General features: G+C 39.3%; 3 protein-coding genes and 1 long non-coding RNA gene across 4 annotated transcripts; 2 read left to right on the forward strand and 2 right to left on the reverse strand.

The window, feature by feature from the left end:
- The first annotated feature begins 122 nt into the window (after positions 1-122).
- Positions 123-6,495, forward strand: LOC137608385 (solute carrier family 46 member 2-like). Its single transcript, XM_068334730.1, has 7 exons — positions 123-776; positions 2,232-2,402; positions 2,917-3,129; positions 3,590-3,761; positions 4,447-4,530; positions 5,055-5,211; positions 5,656-6,495. Exons 1-7 carry the CDS (start codon positions 303-305, stop codon positions 5,735-5,737), a joined length of 1,353 nt encoding a protein of 450 aa, XP_068190831.1. The 5' UTR covers positions 123-302; the 3' UTR covers positions 5,738-6,495.
- LOC137608387 (uncharacterized) lies at positions 5,099-7,312 on the reverse strand. The gene is made up of 3 exons (XR_011038183.1): positions 7,194-7,312; positions 6,950-6,993; positions 5,099-5,236 (listed from the first exon to the last, which is right to left on the reverse strand). It is a non-coding gene; the product is annotated as an uncharacterized lncRNA (long non-coding RNA).
- Positions 7,313-7,367: 55 nt separating this feature from the next.
- LOC137608386 (solute carrier family 46 member 2-like) lies at positions 7,368-14,089 on the forward strand. The gene is made up of 7 exons (XM_068334731.1): positions 7,368-7,971; positions 8,219-8,389; positions 8,837-9,055; positions 9,290-9,461; positions 9,964-10,047; positions 11,316-11,472; positions 13,092-14,089. The coding sequence occupies exons 1-7, from the start codon at positions 7,492-7,494 to the stop codon at positions 13,147-13,149; spliced, it is 1,341 nt and encodes a 446-aa protein (XP_068190832.1). The 5' UTR covers positions 7,368-7,491; the 3' UTR covers positions 13,150-14,089.
- Positions 14,090-15,827: 1,738 nt separating this feature from the next.
- Positions 15,828-27,133, reverse strand: snx30 (sorting nexin family member 30). Its single transcript, XM_068334490.1, has 9 exons — positions 26,838-27,133; positions 23,974-24,198; positions 23,115-23,225; positions 22,842-23,000; positions 22,292-22,481; positions 21,300-21,499; positions 20,747-20,836; positions 20,037-20,189; positions 15,828-19,796 (listed from the first exon to the last, which is right to left on the reverse strand). The coding sequence occupies exons 1-9, from the start codon at positions 26,958-26,960 to the stop codon at positions 19,719-19,721; spliced, it is 1,329 nt and encodes a 442-aa protein (XP_068190591.1). The 5' UTR covers positions 26,961-27,133; the 3' UTR covers positions 15,828-19,718.
- Between the last annotated feature and the right edge of the window lie 175 nt (positions 27,134-27,308).

A 27,308-nucleotide genomic window follows, 5' to 3' on the forward strand; every position in this document is an offset into this window, starting at 1 on the left:
AAACGGAGGCGGTAACGAACAGAAACCCGACATAAAACACTAGAAGAAGAAACTGAGAGACAAAAACAACAGGAAAAAAAATAAAAAGACAAAAAAAAAGTGGGAAATAGGGGGCGGGGGGGAAATAGGGGTAATTGTCTCTCCCACTGCTTTTGTTTCACAAATGACACGGGGAAAAGACGACGCGTCCATTATCATCAGAAAAAAGTTTCGCAACTTTTTATTTTATTTTTTTATTACTGGAAATCTTCCCATGAGTTCAGACTTTGACTCTGCTGTGATCATTCTCTAGAGCTCAGATCATGGTCCTGTGTCACCAGGCGGTCTCCTCGGTGCTCCGGGGGATAGAGCCGCTGCTCCTGCTGGAGCAGCTGGGCAGCACCTTCTTCTACGCCTCCCTCCAGATGGTGGTCAAGGACCGCTCCGTCAACGCCTCCTACCCCAACGCCTCCCTGTCCTCGGAGGAGAGCCAGCAGAAGTTCATCTCGGACTTCTACATGATCTACTACCTCATCCTCCAGGTGGCTCCGATCCTCCCTGCGGTGCTCCTGGCCAAGACAGGAGACCGCCGCTGGAGGAAAGCCCCCGTCGTGGTGCCCCTGTTCGGATACCTGCAGTGCAGTCTCGTCCTGCTGCTGGTGGTTCTGCTCCGGCTCCCGCTGGAGGTCATGTTCGGCGCCGGGACTCTCTTCGGGTTGTTCGGCGGCTTCTGCACCTTCTGGTCCGGCGTGATGACGGTGACGTCACTCGGGTCCACGGCGGCCGACAGATCCAAGGTCAGTTCTCTGATGACAACGCTTTAATGTTTGTATATGTAACATGTAGAATATATTTTGTACCGGTCCGTTGGTCATTTGGTACCGGGCCGCACAGAAAGAAAAAAATAGTTTACATTACTTTTCTTTATTTCGGAATCTGAAAGATGTTTTATTTTGAAAAGTGACGTCAGTGCAGAATGATGCATTCGTCTGTCAAGCGGGACAGACCAATGCATGCGTCCCGCTTGACAGGGCTCGGTCAAGTGACAGGTTACGAGCTATCCCTAAATTAAGTGCCCACAACTGCGTCAGTGTTCTGGATTAAAGTCAAGACAGATTATCCTGAGATCACCCAAAAAGTATTGAAAACCTTTTTTCTATTTTCAACCTCCTGTCTTTGTGAAGCGGGATTTTCTGCATTGACCGAAAAGAAAACCAAACTGCGGAGTAGACCGGACGTCCGGAACGCACTTCAGGTGTCGTTGTCTCCCGTTACCCCTAGATCAGCGGTCCCCATCCACTAATTCTCATCATTCCAATTATTATTATTTGATGACTTGTTCACACTTTTATTGGAAATGATCAGTATTTCTCCTACGTTGAATGCACTGATTGTAAGTCGCTATATTTCAAAATATACTTAATCAGTGCAATCACTTCAATCGAGTTTTTAATTTCATTATTTCTTACAATTATTTCGTTTACAGAGATGTTGATTATCAATTTATGAAAAAAAGAGTCATTAACGATTATCGAACAAATGTAGACCGGTCCGGTGAAAATATTGTCTTAGATAAAACTGGTCCGTGGTGCAAAAAATGTTGGGGACCGCTGCCCTAAGGGGCTCCGTATTTAATATATCTGATAATATCTTTATTTTTGTCAGAATATGTGTCACTAAAATAATAATAATCGGTACGACAAAACACAAATCCGCAATAAATACGACCCGGAATAAAAAAACAAATATGTTGAAGTTCTGCGTAAAACTTTAACAGAAGCATGAATGGAAAACATTGAAACTCCATATTTTGTTCAAAATATCGCAGAAGTGACGAATGAAATGTGATTTTGCAGCAGGAAACGTTTTGACATAAATTGTGAAATTAAAAAAAAACCCCTAATTGTCTCAAAATTTAAAGAACATTTTAATTTTTTTTTTTTTCAGTTATACAAGGCTTCATTGGATTGCCAATAATATCGCACTGATTCACATCTTGCACAATTTGAACAATGTCCCAACTTTTTTTTTGGAAGTGGCTTAAATAAATTTTAAAATTATTTCTGCAACATTTTCGTCAATTAAGAACACTCAATGTTTACTAAATTGGCCTTCATGGCAGATTTTGGTGTTTTGATCTGAAAGCAAAGATTGTAGACTTTTATCTCCAAGACTGGTGATGAGACATACAGTACATTCCTTAGATGTCTTTGTAAGAGATTATGTCCTGATATGTGTCCATGTCCACACAGGTGCTGATGAGAATGGAGCTGCTGTATGGGATGGTAGGTGTAGCAGGAAACCTGGTGTCCGGTCACCTGTTCCTGTTGTGCAGCTCCAGTTTGGGACGTGGGACTGTCGCGCTCATTGTGAGCGCACTGATGATCCTGTTGTGTCTCATTCATGCTGTAGGCCTTCTGCAGGTTTGTGTGGAATATTACACTGCATGCCCTTAAATCATCATCAAACATCTTCAAATAATTATTGTCAGACACCAATAATACACTTCATAATATATATATACTATAGACCATCTATCATGCAGCCCAAGCACTCAAAAAGAAATAAAACAAACATAAATCATGGCCCAGTTTAATGTGATGATATATCGTCGTTTCCTGGAAAACCAATCTTCGAAATATGACATTAACAAATAGCGATTTAGTAATTTTCTACTCTTTTCAAAAAAAATGTGTACAATATTTTCAAATATAGATTTAAATGACAAATATTTTAATAACAAAGTAGTTAGGCCTTAATAAGTAACTGTTATGCCAGTAAAAGTGGAATAATGGTATACAAACATAAATTTAAACAATCATTCCATCGTGTGTTTTTTAGAATTTTGTTCTGACAGATAGTAATAAAATCATTAGCAATAAATAATTGGTAAAAACAGAAAGTTGTTAAATGTCCATGTCTATATATTAAATTCAGGTGAAAGTAATCAATCAAGACTCAAATGACGAATGCCAAGCCCTGTCAAATGCCCCCAGCGAGGGAACTACGGAGGCACCCTTGGAGATCAACAAGGTGAATGTGGCTCTGCTCATTGCAGCAGCCATGTTGTACGTATCTGGACACGATGGAGCCGTTGACATGCTGCCCACATTTACGATGAAGGACCCACTCAACTGGAACGCCACTCAGGTGAGATATTACTCTCTTTGGTTGTCAGCCTATGTTTAAAGGGTTTTTTTGTCACTTGTAAATAAGAGCGATTATAATCTGCAGTCCCAAAACCCAAAAAAGTTGTGATATTTTATCAAACAATAAAACACAATGTTTGTGACAAAGAGTCAGTTGCATTGTGAACAGTCCATAGACAATACAGTATCTAAGTCGTACTTACTGAAAATGTTTAATAAATTGGACAATTTCATTTGTTTTATAAATACTGTACATCCTTATTCCAAATATCATCCCAAAGTCAGAACAGAAGAAACAAAAGACAGTCCTCATCCAGAAATTTGTTTTGATCGACTTTTAATAAGAATTTCCTTTTTTTTTTATTTTTTATTAAGGAGAGTTACAGTATATTAATATATTTTTTCATGAAATGTATTCCTTTTGTGTCACTTCTAATTTGACTGACTTCTCTCTCTTCCAGTTGGGTTATGGAAATGCAGCCAGTTCTGTGATCAACATCACCAGTTTCCTGGGTGTCGTTGTGTTTCGTCGTTGCGTCGGTGAAATCGTGCTCATCCTGATCAGCATGGTGTCGTTCGCCTCGGGGATTTTCTTCATGTCCTTTGTTAAAGCGACCTACATGTTCTACATCGGTAAGTCTGGGCATCTCAACAGTGAGGCACAGTTTGTAATGAACATTTTTATCCTTCCTAGAAATGAATGCATGCTGCTTATGTTTTTTCCCCATTTACTGAAACAAATTTGAATCATCTTCACGGGTCCTATTATGTTCTATTAGTAAAAAAAAATACTGGTTGATGGTATTGAGAAAGGAAATAAAAATTCTGATGTGAACAAAGACAAGTTTAACTGACAAATTAAACAAAAAAAGAAAAAGGTACAACACAGTATGCGATTGACTAAATCACTAGGAGGGAGGGTTGGTTGTGGCAGAAAATGATTAAACAAAACCAAAAAACTCAGATCTAGAAATTCTAACAATCACAATAAATAAATAAATAATGGGACTAATCAAACCAAAAGATCCGCAAGTCAGTCCCACAAATGCAACGTTCCATTAACAAAACACAGCAACAGCTTTAATATCAGATGCCTTAAAATGAAAATAAAACGTTACCTACCATCTTCAAACTGGCTGAATCAAGTTCACAAAATACAGGCATTAGAAATGGTAACTGTGATCCACAGAACAAGATTAGCATCTCAATTACTGTCAAATGTGAGTTTTGATTTACTGGAGAGGTTTTGGGATTTGTTTTGTAAAACGACAGATTACACTACTTTCATTTTTTTAAAAATGTTTTCATTTCTCCACAGCCCGTTCTCTCAACATGTTTGCTCTCATCTCGATGCCCACGATCAGATCTCTGCTTTCTCAGCAGGTTCCAGCCTCCTCATGTGGTGAGTGCATGACTGCATTGTGTGCATCTTTTTTCTTTACTTGTGAAATAATTTCTGCATTTTCCAATCCAACTGTGATGATAATGCATCAAAACTCTCCTTTGCCTCCTCAATTTTCAAATTAAATACCACAGTTGAGTTGTACTTCACCTCCATTGTGTTGTGGTGGAGAAAGAAACAGATATATTAACACACTACCAAATTAAACCCCAACTATCTGTTGGATACTGTACTTCTCAATGAAATGAGAAAATACAGCTTTTGATTTGAAACATTATAAAAAGTATTACTACATAATAACTTTATTATTTTATTCAAAAGCATTCCAAAATCTGATACACTTGACTTCATTGTTTCATACCATTTGCGGTACATCCTGTGGTTATTTACTTTATATACTAAATGTTATAATATAATATGCATAGTGTTCCTAGTTGCCCAATTGCAACTGCAAATGTCTAAAGACACTATGACAGATCACCATGAATGCTTAAAAGATAAGGAATGTCTTTCTTTCCCATCAGGCATCACTCTCACCTCCCTCCAGGTGTCTCTGAAGGTTGCTGGTCTGGCATATGTCCCTGCTTTTACTAAGATCTACCAGAAAACATTGAGCTGGTTCCCAGGTTTCATCTTCACACTGGCTGCCACCTTAACAGTCCTGGGAATGATCCCCATCAGGTAGGGTATGGGCAGTCTACTGTTGCTGGTGATAAGAATTGATCCATTTAAGTACTACTTTATGGAAATGTCTATTTTTCAATCAAAGAAAAGGTAGTTTGTTTCATGTCTGATCTATTCAGTAGGTAATCACAACATTTGCAATTGTTTTAATCTTGGGTAAGCTACCATAAGATAAAATAAAGCTTTAGTAGTCCTATGTCAGCAAAATTACAGAGGTGACAAAAACTTCAAGCCCGTCAGCAACTTTTCAAAACTATAAAGAAGATAAAAAAACAACAACTCTTCTCTGTAACATTTCAAAACTGATATAGGGTGTGTTAAAATCATCTAATATGTCAACGTGTTTTCTATTCTGTGTTGATACGATTCAAACTATGAGTGAATAACAGACCTAGAAACAAAGCTCCTCTTATCAGAACATTTCCTCTCTCCTCCCTCCAGTATCGTCGGCTGTAGATCCCCTCAGAAGAATCTTAATGAGAAGATTCGGCGAAAAAAAGAGAACCAGCATCACAAGCCGTGAATGAGGGTTTTGCGAAAAGAGAACTGACGTGACATCGGCCAAAGAACTCCTGTTATCTTAAAACAGGACAGGAGGGTTTCCTACAGGATTTTACATAAACAGACAGGTTTTTATGCTTACCTTATCCTAGACTATAAAGGCTTATACTAAACATCTACATCGAAACCTGCGTGAAAATACATATGATCTTCAAAAGGTCTTCAATATGAAGTGAAAAACAAAACATTGTCATTAACAAATTGAAATGTGAACATCCCGTAGCGTGAACCCGCTTAAGGAGAGGAAGGAATAAAAAAGACTGACTCTACATTGAATGACGTTTCCTGTTGTGAAACTGCTGAATCTCGGATTTATCCACTGGCCAGTATTGAAATTGTGCAGTAAAGTCCTGCCTGAGAAACACTTGGGAATAAAACTGAGTGACAACTAACAGAGAGGCTTGAGGGGGAAAAGGGACACAATTGACACCCCATCCCTGCAGAAAACTGGATTGTTTGTGTAGAAAAATAATTTCAAATACGTACAAAAAATAATTAAAACATACTGTATACAAATCAAGAGTGACAACAGGGTGACAGCGCCCCCTTTAGGCAGTAAGGGAGAACAACATGTACACGACTGAAAACCAAAATTATTGTTCAGGATTTTGAACTTGGCATATTTTAAATTATCTTATAATTGTTTTTTATTGTTTTGCACAAAATAATTAATAAAGATGCATTTTATAATATTTTGTGGTGCATAAAAAGTCACACATATTGAGACATATGACCTATGATGTTTTATTTCATCTGTCTAACTCTTGCATGCAATTTGTCATAATCTTCCACTAGTCTTTATAGCCATTAATGGTTATGGGTTGTTTTTTGTTTGTTTAATTGGATTTGATGTTCAGGCAGTGCATCCAGCATAATAATTTTTATCACATAAATGGTAAATAATGATGTACATTTTAAATTACAGTATACAGTATATACTACAGAATTATAAGTTAAGACTTTCCTGCTGGTGTTTTGAGTCTTGCTGTCAGTGTTGGCTCTCAAACAGAAGACATTTCGTGCTTATTTTTCAACAGAATGCTGTCGTTAATAAATTCTCACAAGCTTTTCTCTTTTCTTAGTAAAACTGAACATAAAAAAACCCCCAAAACTTCACATTGTCACTCATGTCGAATGATTTGAATACCAAATCTCTGAGGTTACAGTTAAATACCTGCATCCAGCTGTGATTTTATCTCCTCTGGTAATATTTCAGGTCTTGTGGTTGTTGCACATGAAGTAGGGGCATTTAAAAAAAAAAAAAAAGTTAGCAAAATAATATCTAGCAACAGAAAATTTATCATCAGGTCTCAAAAATATACTTTTCCACAGCAGATGTATTATAAAAAGGAAGACATTGTTAGGGTTTATTAATCAGTGCATGTTGACCCATTACAAAGAAGTGGTTTAAAACTCACAAATGTTTCCAGGCATGTTTTTGCCCATCATCGCCGGTGGGTCTACCTGGGGGCCCCGGGCCCCTGGGCTCCTACAGACCGCTGGTGAATGTAGTTTACTGCTCTCCCTTCAGATACTCATGCGTCTGGCTCAGATCCCTCGGTAAATTCAGACCGTGTGGGGAAGAGGAAGTGTCGATCTTCGTCACTGCTTTCATTTTCAGTCTCAGACGGACACGAGTGGTTCTAGGGAGAGGCGTCTGTAGATTATTTAATCTGAAGTTGTCTCGTTTAGATTGTCGTAACTCTTTAAACCATCATGGTCCAGCCGAGCCGGTGCCAGGCGGCCGTCACGGTGCTCCGGGGAATCGAACCCGTTCTGGTTCTGGAGCAGCTGGGCAGCAGTTTCTTTGATACCGCGTTGCTGATGGTGGTGAAGGACCGGTCCGTGAACGCCTCCTACCCCGATGCGCACCTGTCCAGAGAGGAGAGCCAGCAGAAAGCCATGACGGACTTCTACATGACCTATAACCTCGTCATCCTGCTGACCACCATCCTCCCGGCGCTGCTGCTCGCCCGGTTAGGGGACCGAAGCCGGAGGAAAGTCCCGATCGTGGTTTCTCTGGGCGGGTACCTGATGTCCAGGGTCGTCCTGCTGCTGGTGGTTCTGTTCCGCCTCCCGCTGGAGGTCATGTTCGGCTCGGCGGCTCTCTTCGGGTTGTGCGGCGGCTTCGCCGCCTTCTGGTCCGGCGTGATGACGGTGGCTTCTCTCGGCTCCGCGGCGGCCGACAGATCCAAGGTCGGTCAACTGGTGGTGGTGCTTTGTTTAAACACACCTTTAATTACATCATTACCATGACAACGTTATAATGCTGTATAGTGTATACTTAATTCATGGCAAGGTTTACTTTGACTCCTAGTCTGGATTAATGACAGGTAAAGTCAGGTAAAGCAATGACCTCTCTCTGTAGGAGATGAGGTCAGAGCCCCTCTGCTGACCTCTGATGAGGTGATGGTGTGTGTTCATGTCTCTCTCACACACACAGGTGCTGATGAGAGTGGAGCTGCTGTATGGGATCACGGGTCTGGTGGGCAGCCTGTTGTCCGGTCACCTCTTCCTGTTGTACAACACCAGCCTGGGGAATGGAACCTTACTGCTGTCGTTGGGCACACTGATGAACCTGCTGTGTTTCATCCACTCAGCAGTCCTGCTGCAGGTCAGTGAGTGTGTGGGATACCACAACCTACAATCTATTCTATTTCACTCTATTTATTCTATTTTTATGTGTGCACGAAGGACAATTGTATTGTCATTATATTTTGACTTACTGGTTGTTAAAAAAAACCACATCTTTAATAGATTTGAGGTATTTTGTGTGTACAGATGATGATGAGGAATCACTGGAACAATTTAATTGTATTTCATTTAACAGATAAGTGTTGGTAGTTGTTGGTATATTGACAAAAGGCTCCGTCCAGGTGAAGCTTCAGTGACTTAAGAATTGTTTCTGAGGTGGTAATTATTCCCATCAGGTCTAACTGGATTCCATTGTGACAATCATGAACTCAGAGCAGCCAGAGTTCTTGGCAGAAGCAGTAACACTGATAGAAGCGGTATTAAACGCTGACACGTGTTCGTTTGTTTTTCTACATCTTAATTCAAGGTGAAACAAGCCACCAATCAAGAGGCAGAGGAGGATTCCCAGATCCTTTCTGACGTCTCCAGCACCGCCGCCGCCACAGAGGCTCCTGCTGGGATCAACAAGGTGAACATGGCCCTGCTGTTCGCCGCCGCCGTGCTGTACGTGTCTGCAGTGGGCGGAGCCGTAGAAATACTGCCCATGTTCGTGATGAAGGAGCCTCTCAGCTGGACCGCCACTCAGGTGACGCGTTGCCCTCCTTACGCCTGTGTTTTTAAGTTTTTAAAGGCATTTATGTTGAAGCGTGAAACATGAAGTAACAAGGTTTTTGTTTTACTTGTAAATTAATTGTGATCCAATCCCAACTTTAAAATGTTTGACGTATTCTATGAAGGATTAATTAAACTGAATCCATGTAAGGATTCAGGATGATTACTGAATGTCACTTTTACTTGGGTTCTCTCACTCCTTCACCAGGTGGGTTATGGAAACGCAGCAGGTTGCGTGATCTTCATCACCAGTTTCCTGTGTGTCGTTGTGTTTCGTCGTTGCATCGGCGACATCCCGCTCATCATGATCGGCATGGTGTCGTTCGCCTCGGGGATTTTCTTCATGTCCTTCGTTACAGCGACCTACATGTTCTACATCGGTAAGACTGAGCAGCTCAAGACGGCGGCGCAGGTCTCTTCTGTCTGCAGCATTGACTCATTGTATTGGCTGCTGGTGACTAACAGATAGACGTTTCCAACTTTTGGTCTTTCACATGTGACCTGATGGTTCAACAAGCAGTTTAGTCCCCCCCCCCACCAAAAAAAAAAAGGGAACCGGTTCTCCGTTCTGGTTCTGGTGTGTTTTTTCTTCACTGGAAAAAGTCCCCTTTATTTTTCATGGTCTCTGAAGGATAGAAAGTCATGATGAGTGGTTGGTTGGTTATAATCTGCTTCAGCATAACTAGGACATACATAACCTTCGCACTCAAATTACACAGTTATGTGTCGTCTGTTAATTTCCAGGATAAAGAAATGGAATGCAGGTATTGATTGCCCGATAAGGTTTTGATACTACTTGGTACGGGGTTCTGTCGGTCAATAAGTTAAAGTATTCAAACAGATACCAACCCAGAATGAATGGGTGTGATTGTTTCTCTGCAGCTCGTTCTCTCAACATGTTTGCTCTCATCCCGATGCCCACCATCAGATCTCTGCTCTCACAGCAGGTTCCAGCATCCTCATGTGGTGAGTAACCAGCGTGGTGCACACACACACACACACACACACACACACACATACACACAAACTCCCACCAGAACACAATTAAAAATCAGATACAGTAATTTTTATTTACATACAGTATTTATTTATTTTTGTATATTCATTTTTTATTAACATAATCAAAAATTAGTGTCCACATATAGTTGAACAGTTAGAAAAGCACGTGTAAATTTAAGTGGGGAAATTTGAGGATTGAAGTTGTCAAGATAACTGTCTTGGATTACTAAAAGTACAGTTTATGTAATTGTTATGAAAAATGCAATCCACTGTGTTGGAATGGAGGAAGAAATCTCAACATCTGTCAAATTAAACCAAAACTGTCTGCTAGATACCATTCGGTAAAATGAGATTATACAGGGTTTGTAACTTAGTTGGACTTATCCCAAGTGTATAAATATCAAATTCAAAATATATACGAGTATACCACTTTCAAATTTGAGAGAACTGATTTCTTTACTTCATACAAGTGTTGTGTTGTTGTTGGAGTGTCTGTGGTACATTCTGTGGTTGTACAACAAAAGGTCAAAGATCAGAAAGAAGTTGAGTATGTCAGAGTGAGTACAAGAGGAAGTCATGGAAACGGAATTACAACAATACATTTACTCAAAGTCTAAGGTCATGGAGAGGTCATTGAATAAATCAAATATTATCTGATACCGACTTAGTGGAACATTAACTTTGAAGAGGAAATTTAGCTTTGCAGATGAAAAGTCAACCAGTCTGGCTGCTTTATTTCAGATCCTGTCGTGGTTCAATTCAGATTATATTCCTTCCTCTTTCACATCAACACACGCTGGTGGAGGTGATTCACCAGCGGTAAGGGAAGTACTGTAGTGTTATTTGTTCTCAGGGTTTTTCTGCGTGTTTACTTTGACATTGGCGTCTGTTTGAGAAGTCAGTGCAATGCAAACATCATAGCTGAGGCCTGGCTTTCTTCCTGTGTACAAGCTATTTGACATTTTCACGCTTTGCTGTTTGTAGAGCAATATGAGATGTTTATTGAAATACGTAAGGTGTCTGAAACAAACGTTTTTCTTCAAATTCAGCAGAACTTCAACATCAGTTGCATCTTCTGGCATGAACTTGCTTCTGTGGCATATATTTCATAAATGTAAAACAGTTGTATTCAGCGGATCCACTTTAAAGGAGTTTTTAAAAAGATGTAGTCCTACACTTTGATTTCTGATTCTTATTTTACTTATCTGTCATGTTTCTGTTCTTCTTCCCATCAGGCATCACTCTCACCGCCCTCCAGTTGTCTCTGAAGTTTGCTGGTCTGGCGTACATCCCTGCCTCGACGAAGATCTACCAAAAAACATTGAACTGGTTCCCGGGTTTGATCTTCTTACTCGCTGCCACCTTAACAGTGCTGGCGATGATACCCATCAGGTATAGTGTGGACAGTAAATTATATAAATGTAAAATATATCAAATTGGATTTAAAAATGTAATAAAATTAAAGTGAAAAGGATTATTTCGGAAAACAATTTGTCACGGAAATAGTTTTAATTTATTTCAACTAAATTTTATAACATATTCAGCATTTTCAAAATATATCTTTTTTTAGCTCCTTTTTTTGCAATATAATGTAAAAGGATCACTCTTGCTTTGTATGCACTGGAGCGTAAACTCAGCTTAGTTTAAAGTGTAAAAACGGAAACAGCTATTTGTTTTGCATGTCATTCTTTTTTTTACTTGTTTCTAGGCTTGGTTTTTCATTCATTTATTTAATGGATCAAATTTATATCACTCTTTTCTGGACACTCAAAACACTCACAGTGGTTCCATTATTATTTACCTCCTCATTCATATTTACTGATGGTGAACTACATGCACATGTGTATCAGCTGCCCTGGGGCAGATTGATGGTAACGTGGCAGCCAATCTGCACCAACGGCCTCTCTGAGCACCACAGGAGCATTCACACACATTTACACTCCAGCGAATGCCCTCACTATTTCTTAACCAGGAAAGTCCCATCCAAATCACACATCTGTTTTTTCATCCGGGCCAAGAAGCAGCAACAGAATACGCAGTAAGAAAAATAATACAGTTAAGAATAGTAGTAATGGAACACATAATTACAGATAATAAAATATTAAAACAAGTAACATAAAATAATCAAGAAACTCAGCTAGCATATATCATCTTAAAAATAATGACAGCGTCTGCATTTCCAGGTCATTTATCATGGATTTAAAAAGCTTAATAGAGACGAGGCTTTGGAGTCTGAATGAGTTCTGTGAATTGTTCTGAAGGGGCACACTACTGACATTCCCTTTTCATACTGTGTGTATGAGCACTGAGGAAAATCCGTGTGACGACATCCTGAGAGTCCAGTGTGTAAGTAAGGACAGAGGGTTTAAGCTGATGTTACGTACACAAATAGTTTGGAAGTAGGCCAGGAAGACATTTATGAACAAGTCTTAAGCAGTGATTGCTTGGATGGTTTCCATCCAACCCTGGAATTGAGGTTAACAATTTGTGATGGAGATGAGACTAACATATGCAATTTCCGGGATTAATAAAGTATCTATCTATCTATCTATCTATCTATCTATCTATCTATCTATCTATCTATCTATCTATCTATCTATCTATCTATCTATCTATCTATCTATCTATCTATCTATCTATCTATCTATCTATCTATCTATCTATCTATCTATCTATCTATCTATCTATCTATCTATCTATCTATCTATCTAACATATGCGCTGCCTGCGCATTGGGAATAAAGATCTCCATCATCCAATGCAGGTTTTTAAAAAGTGTAGCAGCAGAATTCTTTTCTAAAATAAAATAGTCAACATTAGATTAAAAAGATAGAGCCATCACTTTAAAACACCCAGATATTTAATAGTGAACAATATCAGTAGTCGATCCATCAGGAGGTTTCTTTGGAGGTGGGTTGTCTAACTTGTTTGTGCTTGTAGAGAAGAGCATTAGTTTGATTTTGTCAGCATTCAACACATCTCATCAGATTGTTTCCTCTGTCCTCCCTCCAGTGTCATCGGCTGTAGATCAGCTCAAAGGCGTGACTATGAGAAGATTCGAGAACACTAATGGATCTGACGTCGTCAGCAGCACGTGACACCATGTTGGTACAAGGAGGGAATTGAATCATGAAATCAGTAAGAGAAGAGTGTTTAATCTCATTCCCTTGGATATTAAAGCTGTAGTCCCCTCAAGACAGAAGGATTTCCTTTAGACGGTTACATGATGTACAGTCAGTATGTTTTTTGTTTACATGAGATTTTTATATTAAAAAGGTGAATACAAATTAGCTGATATATTTTAATGAGTTCTGTATTGATATTGTACATCTGTACAGATAATTACATGAAAATATCATAAAGCAGTTCAACAGAAGGGCTTAAATTGTTAGATTTTTGACATCAGCCAAAGACAAAGTGCCACAAATGCAGCAACATACGTAATGTAATTTCAACATAATGATGTGTCAGGGATAAAAATCACAAACTGAAAAGCCCCTTCATTAGAGGAAGGAAGAAAAATGACTGTATTCGCTAGAAGTTGCCTGTAACTGCTGATTTTTTTTGGTTTACAAAAGTTTAGAAATGTATTTTGTATGATGTTTTATTTCGGTTGTTAGACATTTTCTTTTATGTGTGGTTACTCATGCGTGTCTTTGTCGCCATCAATTTTTATCGTGGTAGTTTAATTCATTAAAAGTGTAAAGAACTTGGAAATACACTAATCAATCTGAATTTATGATGTTTTGATAATTGATTTTAAGCTTTTCCACTTTTACCTGTGTCACTGTATTATTCTGTAGGGACTTTGTCACCATGAAGAAAGCAAATCTCATAGTGCATCGTGTCATTCTGCTTTATGTTACTGAGTGGATTTGAAGGGAAGTCAGTTTACTCCATAAATTGAATGAACACAATTATTTTTTCAGTGTCTGACAGCCTGGAGTATTCCAGGGTAACTGCTTCTCCAGGGTCAGTTTTCTGAGTGTTTCAATAAATAAAAGTTATAATCTTTTTTTATTTTCCGGATGACTATCTGTTTCTTTCTGAGCAGTTTGAAGTGAAGACTGAACATCCAGAAACAACACGTCCTTTTCTTTCCCTAAATTCAATCAGAGGCACGAGTATGAGAGGAGTCAGGGAGGTGTTGGCAAAAGAAAGGAACTGTTGAATATTTCTCATCACCCAATGGGATTTCGACATAAGTGTATGCAAAAATACCAAAGTGAAAACCCCTAACAGAGCGGAAGGAACAACAATAATAAAAAATAACAGTATACTGTGACCACTTAATGAAACAATTTTCCTGTTGAGTAATAGTGGCTGACTTTAAGTGTTCACAAATTTTATTTTATAAAAAAAATTCATCTTAAATGAAAGAAATAATATTAGTCTATATATAAAACCAAAATGATGCACTTTATGGTATTTAGGATGTTTTTTGCAGGAATTATAACATCTGAACCTGCAGGAGAGGAAAGTCTGACAGACGGGATGTTAACTGGTGTTTTGACATTGATGTAGAGTATATAATACTTCATCTCAGCTGTTGGACAGGTTCTGCTTTGCGTGTGCAAACATGCATGCAGTTCATGTATGAATTTCTCTTTGTTTCTTTATGTTGTCATTTAAAGATACACTTTTGGTCAGTTTTGCTTTTGGTGGTAAAAAAAAACAACTTGTGACCTGTTGAACTCACTGATGAATGTAAGATGTGACAGACTGTACAGTGATTGACTGAATGACTTCAGACAGTGTGTATGTATGTGTATGTGTGTGTGTGTGTGTGTGTGTGTGTGTGTGTGTGTTTTATTTCCAGCCAGTTAGACAACCTGGATTACTTCTTGGGTGTTTGCACTTTATGGTGTAACCGGTTCTGGTCCCCATCAAGGGTTGCAGCTCCTGTGGCGTTCAGCTCCAACTTTGTTAGTGAAGTCTTTTTCACAAGAGGCAGATCTTACATTTCTCTAACTCAGGGGCCATTATTTTAAACAGAGGGGCCCAATATACAGTTATGTTCATAATAGTAGTATGTTTACAAAGGTGAGTAAACCTCAAAATTTTTCAGATAAATTCTATTTTAATGCACACAAATGCTTTGGAGACGTTGCACATTCTATTTCAAAGGAAAAAAAATTGAAAAAATAGTAACTGAAGTTGATATTTTAGAGAAAGTCAAATATGTTCACAAAATAGCATATTGTTGACATCTTTATTTACAAACTCAAAAATGTACGGTATAAACTAAGAAGCGCTTGAAGATTCAACTTTGAGAATCATAAAGTAATATTTAGTTGCGTATCCATGTTATCTGATGACTGATCAGATGTTTCACTTGTTTTCTCATTGGTCCTACATATCCAAAGCAAATTGAGGTAAAAACCAAGTTATGACTGCAAGTGTTATTAAAATCCAAATAAACAATGAAAGCTCTGAATAGTGTACACACACACACACACACACACACACACACACACACACACACACACCTCAGTTTAAACCTCTCATTCACGTTTAATTCATCAGGTTGGTCTTTAAATCTGATCTTCACTGGATGACAAGAAAAGATGGTGAAATTTGACTTCGAAACATTTGTACAATAAAGAAAATCCAACATGACATCCGTCGAAGCTTTCCTTTTTAAATGCTGGTCCAGTGGTAGCCTCCATCGTCTGTTTGCGTGACGAGTTCTTAACACAAAACCAAACTGAAACACAAAAACACGTCTCGAACAAGTCGACACCAGACAGCTTTATTTATTTTTTTTGGCAACTTCAACAAAACAAAGTATTTGAACTTTTCTAGCAGACACATCTGCCAGGGTTGAAGCTTAATCTATAGTGCAAAATTAAATCAGCAGGCACAGAGTAGAAGATGGGGAGTTTACATCAGCCATGAGTAAGAATAAGTAAATAATGAGACAATTGCTGAGATTCCACTTAGTATTGTAAAAAAAAAAAAAAAAAGTGCCCCCCCACTCAGTTTTTGGTTATGCAGGATTTACATTGCTGGTAAAAATCTCCCAAATCCCTTCTAAGGTGTGTCCCGTGCTTATTGTTAACCAAACGATGATCTGCTGCTTTCATATAAAAATAGACTCCGCTGTATCGTATAATTCAGATATATCAGGGTATAGTGAATACACAGTATGTTGCATTAAGAACAAAAACAATTTTCAATCAAGTCTGAATGATCACAAAAGTTGTGCGTGCTCAGATATTATGTTGGTGTAGATTCTAGTTATAGCAGGTAAGTCCACAGATGCCATCAGATAGCAGTAACATCTGATTCAATAAATAAGTGTATTCAAAGTAAACTTTTTAACTCCTTACAAACTTTTTAAACATCAAATTATACTTCGGTTACGGTGAACATTTATTAATGGTTGAAATGTGAAAAATACTGTGAAGAAAATGTGAAAAATTATGCCAAATTTATTACAAGCGTGTAAGAAAAGATCGAAAAAGGCAAACGAGAGAAGCATGGATGAGCCTACATCAGACCAACAGAAGTCTACCCCTCGAGATCTGAATATCCAAACTGCTGGAAATGAAAGGAGTTGCTGTGAGTCACAGTTTATACTGTGTATCAGGAGAGTCTGTGGCAGAAACATGAAGCAGACCGAGGGTTTCTGGCGTTTATTATGGGCTATGTACAGGTTTCAAAGTCATTATACAGACAGAATTTCAGTGGAAACATTACAAAACTCCTCTGGGTACCTTTAAGTTCAGAGTGGAATTGAATGTTTAAGTACAAATACAGTAATTTAGCATCAGTGCATCCTCAGTACTGTCTGCTGTAAGTGGAGCAGTGAAACCACACTGACAGCTTCTCTTCATCTACTTCATGTAGCTGCACTCATAATGAACGTGTCAAGATGTTTTTTGCGGCGTAATGCCACCTCACTGGCATCGGTGAGTAAGAGGACCCAGTAGCCGCTTTGTGCTTTTGAAGGGTCAATGGAAAAACATGAGGAGTAAATACAATGAAGAAGTACCAAACTCAAGTTTGCAAAGCAGCAACAGTCACTTCCTCTCATCGCTGTCTAACAGCGGCTACACTGAGAAGCTCCAAAATGTGACAGCAGCTTGTAAAAGACATTCAAAGACAGTTGGACCAAAGAACACAACAAAAACAACCAAAAACAGTTGTTTTTTTTAACACAGGAAGGCAGAACTGAAAACATCCATTAAGCACCTTATTCTGAAAATTTTGTCAATAAAAAGAAACTCAGGAATTTTTTTTTTAACTTAATGGAATAACAGCTTTTTTTCCCAGTTTGCTACAACACAAAAATAAATATTAAAATTGGCATCTTTTAACATCTGTTCTCACAATGTTGTGCGTTTATTACTTCGCGTTAAATTAAACGAGCTTTAACGTCAGCTGAGCCAATCACCCACTATATTTGAGCGATTACTCTGATCAATTATGCAAAATCTGAATCTACTAAAGCAGCTTTAGCTGAGATTACCTGCTGTCTTCTGACAAAAGGTTTAAGTAAAGGCCACATCAGCATCATTTGGAGAAAGAAAAGTTGAAACGGGTACAACAATAGGATGTTGATCGTACGTGTAGTGGCTGTGACATCGTTCCTCGGAGTCATCGGACTGATCTCTTTTCCACATCATTTAGTTGACTGCATACGTTGAAATCAAAAGAGCGATTACATTGTTTATGCAAAGTGTTATTCTGACTTGTACAGTTTTTGGGGAATTGGTTTGTCTAACTCGCCAGTTGCTAGCATGATGCTGCAGACAATTCCAATAGAATCAACATATTTGAGCTAAACCAGGTCAGAATCAGCCTTTGAGACATTTTTAAACAACACACATTATGATAACATCTTGTTTTGAATGCAGTTTGCCGTTTTAAGAGATGGTCTTTCGAAGTCACCCATGCAGCTGAATGCAGAATTTACATTTGACTCAAAAATGATACAACCTTTTAGTTTTGTTTAAATGGAATAATTGACAGAGTATCATTAGAATCTCAGCTCCTGTTTGTGTGGATTTCATTATGTAAATAAGGGACACGTTGCAAAACGATTGAATTTACAGACAGAAAACAACAGCAGTTAAAACAAGAACCAAGGCAGTCAGGGACTGCAGCATCCCGCGACTTACCCTACTTCCAGGGTAGGTCAGGGTACCCTGAAAGTAGTACCTGGACTAGTGCATAGCTTTAACCTTTTAGGGTAGGTTAAAGCTATCTATGCACTGGCTTTGACCATAAATCAAAGCTAGTGCGTAGGTAGACCAAAGCAGTAGCTTTGAACTATGGTCTTACTCACACTGGCCTTCTCCCTCGTCTTTCTATTCTTATCCGGTTCCTGAGTGTACAAAAGTTGAAATTTCACCTTGAACTAGTTTTCTCAAGGTCAAGGTAATCTCATTTCCATCCCTTTTGCAGCCCGAGTAATCTTGGTTTCATCTTTCTGTCATCAACAGTTGCAAACGAATGAACGCTTACAATTACATCACCGCTTTGAAGGATGTAATGAATGTAGAACATCAACTTTATGACCACCAGGTGGCGCTCCTGCACTGTCAAACTAAATCAGCTGTGAGGAGCTCTGCTTAGCTCCATAGTTTAAGAACTAACAAGAAAAATTCTTTTACACGCATATAAATGAATTTCCCAGAAAAAAACCCCAAAACATTCACCTGTGGCACCAGCAAGTGGTTAAAGGCAGTGCTTTGAACCGGTTCATTGAACGAAAACAAAAACCAGAAACTTTTTGTATTTTGGTAGGAATGAAAACGAAACCAAAAACTTTTATTTTTTTTAATATTGTGAAACAGAATCGGTTATTCAAAATAACAGTGACCAGTTAATATCTTTTTTCTGTTTCGTTCAACAGGGTAAACACTGCAGTGTGTCAATCTTAAAAACAGTCCGATTTAGACTCATTGGCTGCAGCCACCAGAGTTCCCCGGACTCTGCTCTGAAACTTTGAAGCTTTGTTGCATCATAAGCTGGGTCAGTGCTGAAACATCACATCATAAAGCTCTGATGTCATAGCAACTTAAAACGAATCCCAAGTTGATTTTAATAGCAGGGAAAACAGAAAAATGGTGATAAGAATACAACTTGATGAATGAAAATCTGCAAAGATAATTGTTTTTTTTTGTTAATTTAATTTACTGCTAATGTGATGCTTTTACAGGCATTGTTCCACAGCAGAGTTTCTGGTGTTTTATTCTGGGCTTTTGCAGTGACAGAAAAAATAAATCTTACGGAGTCTCTTCTCACCAAATTATATCTGCTTTCTTCAAGTTATTTTTCAGGCTTGGTGAAATGTGAGCATGAACAGAGCGAACAGAAGCTCTCTAGGAATTACAATTAAACAAACACACATACTGTTAATTGAAAATATGAAGTAGAAAAAGTTGATAAGAACAATGGCAAATTTAAAAAAAAAAAAAAAAGTCTGTACATGGTTTGTCTCTCCTCTTTCCCTGCTTTCCTTGAATGCGACTTTCATTACCTCCTTCGTGGGTCAGACCTCTGGGAGGGAGTCGACTCCCCTGCATGAGAACTGAGTCCAGCCGTTAGACAACACGTCTCGGTTGGCTCTCTTCCTTGGCGTGAGAGCGCGTATGACACAGGAGGGCAAAGGCACGAGGAAGAAGCGTTTCAGTTCGTTTTACTCGTTTTGTCCTCAGTCTGTTTGTCCTGGAGGAGACTTACGAGTGACTCCCATGCTGCCTGGTGCTGCAGAGATGCATGAGGATGAGGTGAAAGAGGAACACAAAGGGGAGACGCAGTGAAACAGGAGGAATTAGTCAATGTTTCATTTAATTACAGATTTTAGACACACATGTACAAAGAGGGAGCTTATATTACCAAAACATGAATTTATTTTCATTAAAAGTTTTTTAGATGATTCTGCTGTGTTCAAAATGACAAAAAATAAATCCCTTCCCATCTCCTACATTGTGCTTTCTTGTGTACCTTTTCGTAGCTGGCAATGTTTTTGTCGGCCATGCCTGTGAGAAGATTTTTGAAGTCCTGTCTCTTGTTGATTTGCCAGCGCTCCCAGTCGGCCTTCAGGTCTGCGTTGAAACACTCCATTTTGTCCTGGCATGTCTCCACCTCTGATGGAATCTACGTTGACAAAGAAAACTACAGCTACAGGGGGCCTCGTAGGACATAAAACAAGACTACAGGTGACAGAACTACAACAATGGGGGAAGGGTTTTTAACAGGAGGGTTCTTTTAATCTCAAATCTTTATAATACACTGTACTATTTTTTTAATTGACTGTGGTGTGTTCATAAAATACAAACTAATTCATTGTGAATCACAATTACAATTTATTATCCAAATGTTCCATTTTCTATATCTACATGTTTTTTTTTCCAGATCTACATGATTCTTATGTGCAAACTGAAATAAAAATTCAATCCTACTTTAATTTTCTAATTAGTCACTTTCTAATAAAAACAACCACAATATCAAAACTAAGCTTTTGAAAACTAAAGTGACAGTACATTAACCATTTTATTACAACACTTGTAATAAAATGGTCAAATGTTACATTTATAGACCGCAGTTTAAGGAAGAAAAAAAAAGTTCTGTCCGGTGAACTTCAGACACGAATGGCACAATTTTACAGCGTTGGAGAAGCTTCACATTCGAAGTAGAGGAAGGAGGATCCTTACCGGCGTACTGTCCTCCTGTTTGCGCAATATGGCTGCTTCGAATTTACACTCGTACTCCCCCTGGCTCTGATCTCGCTTCCTCAAAACATTCTGCAGTCAAACCACAAAACATTGTCTGTTTGAAGGAGATGATTAAACAGACAAAACATGCTGACTCCGCAACTTAGTGTGCTGATAACACACGTAGTTTGGTTAAATGTCTCATCCTCAGCTTTGGGTCAAGGGTTACTCGGCTGAAAGACAGCGTGTAATTGGTTGTGTAGATGTGCCTCCCAATCTGAACCACAGACTAATTTAAAAAAAGCAATATTTTAGTAACCAGGAACACTCACTATGAATGATTTGCATGACTGTTGATGCAGAACACTCCCCAGAACATTAAAAACATATTCCCTTCACATTTCTACTTTTCTTTTTAAAGTCAACGCCAAATGGAACAATTTTCCAGTTCTGCTCCAAGTGAAAAGGATGGAAAACTATTTACACGCTTGCAAACCGACATCAAAGCTTCGCAAGGGGGAATATTTAACGTGTCTTGACCACCACCGCTCACCTTCATGGACTCGACATACAGGATGTACTCTCTGAGAACGGGAAGGAAGTCCTGGGTCATGCTTTCACTGTGGTCCTCCAGCACTCTGCAGCAGGTCGTCACACAGCCAGCTACGCTCTCTAGGGGGTGCCTTAGCACCCGCTCCGCCATCGCCCAGTTGGAGTACACCGTGCTGTATTCTCGCATCTCCGTCAGGTACTCTGGTGGGGGGGGGGGCAATGTTACACAGCCAAATAAATGAAGACTGTTTCATTCATCTAAATGACATAGGGATATCGTTTCTACAGGATTTCTTTTGGTTGTTGGATTTCGTCACATCTAAAAGCCTTGAACACTTGGTAACAACGAGTCTCTCTCAAAGGCAGATGACATTTACAGTCTGTCATGCGTTAGTGAGGCCTGCAGTTTATCACCTCCCACAGCCCAAAGGTCTGTGATTTTTTTATTTTTTTTTAAATCACAGACCTGCTGATGTGGCCTTTACTTAAACCGTTTTTTTTTTTTTTTGCATGACATAAGCTAACCACAAGCACAGTGGAGCACCAGTAAACAGGTCAGGTGAGAGGAGGCGTAGCGTGTGAGGAGAGCTACTCCAGCAGCACAAATGCCGGTTACAAAATGTTGCTTCACAGCACTGGAAAAAATAAAATACATGTGAAGATGGAACCATGATGTGGCTTCAGCTACATAACATAACTCCCTTAAGTTATTTGATTCAATCTAGAATAATAAAATTATTCAGGTGCCAATTTAGCACACTTTTAAAAGAAAACTTCTTTCAGTTTTTCTTTATTAAACATAGTCTTTAATTTATTCATTTTTAAATTTGATAGATTGTCATTATATATTAATGGATCACTAAATTAGCAGAAAACACTAACTCAAGGTCTCTCCAGTTTTAAAATATGATTCAGTTTTGATTCTGTACCAACAAAATATAAAGTAAATGCAAAACCAAATCAAAAACCTGGATGAATCTCGTGTTCTGATACCTGACTGCTCCTTGATGATCCTCTGAGAGATGCGGTCGATGGTTCCCAGCTTCTGGCTGAAGGTTTCCAGGTAATCTACCATGGCGTTGAACTCGGCCGGCCTCGCCCGTAGCTTGTAGCCGCCGGCCACCTGCTTCACGGACTCGCCCACCTTGGTCAGCAGAGCCAGACCCTGGCGTTTGTTCAGGTCCTGCAGACACAGCGACAAGCAGATGATTCACACAACGCAGCCATGACGATCAAATCCTCAGACTGTAATAATCTAAGACCTAACATGCTGAAATCTGAATTCATGAACCCTCTCAGCTACTTCTGAAGTTTCATTTTTTTGTTTTATCACATTTTACATTGAAGATTACACATTTTAAGACTTTCACCTTGTTTTACTGCTGCAATGACCTCATTCCATCTCAGAGATCAATAAAATCCTATCCTGTGTCTCAGGTATTTCAAATTTAACTTTGGACTGTTGCAACTGAAACTATTTAATCTGCATAACAACACAAAGGACACAGTTTTCACAGTTTTGCGAAAAAAGTTCCCGTCTTACCTTGGCAGTGAGAAAAGCGTGAAGGTGTGGGTTGAAAGAGAGGACGGGGTGGTCTGCGACTCGCGTCAGGTACTTGTCCAGAGCTTTCATCCTCGTCTCCACAAACTCCTCCGAAAAGCGGTCGACCACGCCCTTCATCACAAACTTTTCCGGCAATGGCTAAAAATAACAAAGATGGGCGAGGAGGAGGCATGAAGAGCACAGTGTAAATACAACATCTTTAAGTGGAATGGAGAACAAGACGTGGGTTGCATCACGGCTCGTTCGACCTACAGGGATGAGGTGGGTTGGTTGGGTTTCGTCCAACTTGATTCGCAGCCAATCGAAATCCTGGTAGCGCCGTCTCACACAGTACTCCGGCAGGTCGAACTCTAGTCGTGTTGTCTGGACAAAAACACAAATAACACACACAAGAGCATCACAAATAACAACTTGAAATAACTTGATTTGTGATTTTTTTTTTTTTTTACAATTACTCCAAATTATGCATTAACACATTTAAAGTGTTTGTTTTTAATCGTAAATCAGAGATATAGATACAAGATTAAAAAGTCTTGAAAGATTTCTGGCTTTAGAAGTCTGTGACTGAAATAAATGTCTTTGTCAAATCTGTTCTTTAATTGTGACATAATGTTTTAAATTTAGTTTCTATATAAATTGCTATCTGCAGGTATTCTGTTTGTTTCCAACTCTGTGTGCAGCTGTCAGTTTTGTCAAAGACACTCTTGAAAATAGATTTTTACCTCAGAGACACTTAAAAGAAATGTTGAATAAAGATTATTTATAAAATGCGCATAGACTTTCAACTATTGCTGACAGTGCATACAGACAAACGCACCCACTAACTTTCTCCCTCTGACAATACAGTGTAAAAACCCTCCAGCCATTTCTCTAAATTAACATGTTGTGTTCATGCTGGGTTGTGATATTTGCCTGGGGCCTGTGTGTCAAATCATCACACAGCTCATCTATCTGGCTCCTTCTTTCATTAGCTGATGGTGAGGCCTCCACAGCAACAAACGTCCTGTTGAAATCTGCTGTTTCTAAATGCATTGCTGAGCACTTGGATATCAAATTCTCTTGAACACACCAAAAGAACCCAGGCTTGACATGACAGCAGCCAGTAACAGACCTTGGTGGAGACTCTGTAGGTGATGAAGGTCTCCATGGTGGAGACGTGTTTCTTTGGGTCGTCAACGGTGACAAACAGGTCGCGGGTTTCTGCGGAGGCGTAGAGGTCGGAGACGCCCGCCTCTGCATCGTCGTCCAGCTGCAGCCTGTTGAACAGTGAGGACGTGGAGGTGGGGCTGGACATCTCAACCGGCGTACCATTGGCCAGTCCTGCTTCCTGCGTGGACTAAGACAATGGAGATATCAAATTCAGATGTCGTGGTGGGGTAAAGCTGCCAACAAAGAACTGATAGATGGATGCTGAAGGTGAAGCATTTGTTTCTCCGTCAATGGGCCCGTTGTTGACGCTGGCGCTGCGAACGCACCCTCCATCATCTCACACTAGTTGTCTTTTTAACTGAATGATTGGACGACGGGAGAGAAAGAGGGCATTTGTCAAATGGAGACTGAATTTAAAAAAACCAAAAATAAACAAACTGGAATTAAAATTAAATAAAAAAATCAGTGAGCTGACAACAGTCTTTAAATTCAGATTTTTTTTTTGAAGTGAATAACCTGTGTTTTATATTTTTTTCCCCACCCACTCTTCTACTTTATGGACAAACGTAGTTCCAGGTAGGATAATCAATATCATTAGTATTTGAATCTACAAAAACAAATCTGATCAATGTTGCTATCAAACCGATGCAAACGTAGGCTATTACTCAGCAGAGAGCACACCTTCCCCGAGGCCAGCAGCCTCATTCAAGGCTTACCCAGATTCAACGCGAGCCTGTAACATAATGTAACACTATAGGATTTATAAGAGTCCTATAGTTACAAAATGTTGCTTCTGAATTTGGATTTGCCTTCAATTTGAATTGTACACATTCAAAGTTACCAGTCTTCTAAATATGCCTGAGCTTGATCCACATATTAAAGCAACAACAATGTCAGAAAACATCCGTCTTTCAAGAAAAAGGTGTGTAAAAATAATAATTTAATGAAGTCTTTACTGACTTTCATGGATTTCCATTCAGTAGTTCTGTTGCATAATCCTGCTGACAAACCAAGCAACATACAAACCAATCAACAAAACAAATCAACTAACCAACAAACCTGTGTCAAACCTTTAGATAACTAAAGATGTTCCACAGATGAGGCTGTTTTACTGCCGTCTGTGCACACAGACGGCAGTGGAAGACAAGTAGAGACAACAAAATTTGACTTCAGGCTCCAAACTCAGCAAGAGAAATCTAGCAAAAGTCAAATAACTGGAGAAAAGAGGAGGTTGTGCAAAGTCTCTCCTGATAGAACGAGTCTGACCTGTGGATTGAAAAATCACGTTTTAGCATATCGTTGCACATTTACAGCAAATGCTGAAGACGCATTCACTGACTGCAGGGAAAGCTGCCAACTGAACGTCAAATGTAAACCAAGTCCAGAATGTGAACTGAAACAAGAAGGCAGACGAAACACAGGCGTAAGGCTGGATCTGAAAATAAAGTCATCCAACAGACCAAATCTCTCTCCATAACAACCCAAATGTTTCAGAACTCCTGACAGCGTCATACCAGCAGCCTCTCGTGGTGCTTCTTCAGTTTATGTTGATTGTAAGCAGAAAGGCTAACATTCAGCCTCAAATCACCTTTTTCCACCACACACATTTCAAACTACCATAAAAATGTACTCAAATTTTAAATTCAATCAATGTCTCTCCTCCACAGACACACACACAGAGTGCATTCACACACACATGCTGTTATAAATGCTCTATGTTTTACAGTGTGGTGCTAACCTGCACTGTTAATCACAGCTTAAATAATTGCATGGCGTTGCATCATTACACCAGTGTCACTTAACATCTGAACACAGCACACTCATGGAGATCAGAATGAAGAATCTGAAAATACTAGAGAGGAATCAGAATAATCTGATTTATTCCATCGCTGTGACAGAACTCAAATGTTGCACTTTCTGGCTTTTAAACTGGACAGCTAACAGACTGGGTTATCTTCACAGCAGGAAAAGAAGAGTGAAACACTTTTCATAATAGCAGGACCTTGAAACCACTAAATGTCATTTACCCATTTCACTAATAACAAGTCTGTTGTTCCTGCAATGAAACATCACAAAAAAAAACAGTCTTCAGACACGCTCAAAGACAGGACGCCATCCTCCACTTACAGATACGATCTATTATTCCTTCAAAAAGTAAAAAGTTGTGCTTATTGTTCAACAGAGACCAAGTCAGAAATGTCACCATCAGTCATGAACTGTAGATTCTTGGTTTTCAACAATGCCTGTCTGAACACAAACTCCTGTTTGTCTTCTCAGGCTAGCAGGAGGCAAATGACATGATTTAGAATGGCATGTTTGCTTTATGTGAGTCCCAGAAAATAAATAATAATTAAAAAAAAGACAGTGGTACATAAAAAAAAATAATTTATCAGGGCATTTAACTTCTTACTGACCCTATTTTTAAATGGTAGAGCTGCACTAGAGCATGCATGTGTCTAGGGGCCTCAGACATGTATACTGTATGTGTACTTAGCAAAGTAACCATGAGGGGAGGTTATGTCACAGGATCTCCCACTGCTAATAATTAACTGCAATGCCAAACAGTTGTTAAACCCGTCAGTCTTTAAAAAAAAAACCCACGTAAAAACCAAGTGAGGAGGAATCAAAGCTCCGTGATTTGTTTGCCTGCTGCTCCATCAATATTTACACAACACGCTGGTACTGATGCCCGGTCCCATTTCAAAACACTGAACTGTCCTTTAAGAAACGTGCAAAATGCATTCTGTGCAGTGAAACGTGTAAAATATTATATTTATTTAAAAGGCCTTGGATTGTCTTTGATATGAATCCATTTCCCAGACATACCTTGTCCACCTCTACGTCGGCGGGGACTGAGGGCGACTCCTCGGCGGCGGACAGAGGGTGGGGGACCTCCGCTATGGGCTTCTTCCCCGAGCTGGCCAGGCCTTTCGAAGCGACGGCACTCATCCTGTGGGAGACGGGAAGATGTTACCGTGTGTCGCTGCTAACTGCTGTCCAGCTCTCTGCGGCTTCGTGCAGAGACAAAAAAAGCTGTTTTATCCGTTCTCTGGTTCATCAATCGGGCATAACATCCGTTGTTTCGACAACTGTCAGCTGACTTTATACTTCAGCTCCGGACGTGAAACTACACGAACCCGGATGTAAACATATGCGTCACGTGACAACAGGCGACGAATGATATCATTAGAGCTCACGCCAACAATGAAACCTGAAAGATCGTCAGTCAAGAAGATGAGTTAGCTTCCACTGAAAACTGAAACCGTGTTTTCTTTTATAATCAATATTGATATCAAT

The sequence above is a fragment of the Antennarius striatus genome, chromosome 15, assembly GCF_040054535.1.
Source record: "Antennarius striatus isolate MH-2024 chromosome 15, ASM4005453v1, whole genome shotgun sequence".
Classification (NCBI taxonomy): Eukaryota; Metazoa; Chordata; class Actinopteri; order Lophiiformes; family Antennariidae; genus Antennarius; species Antennarius striatus.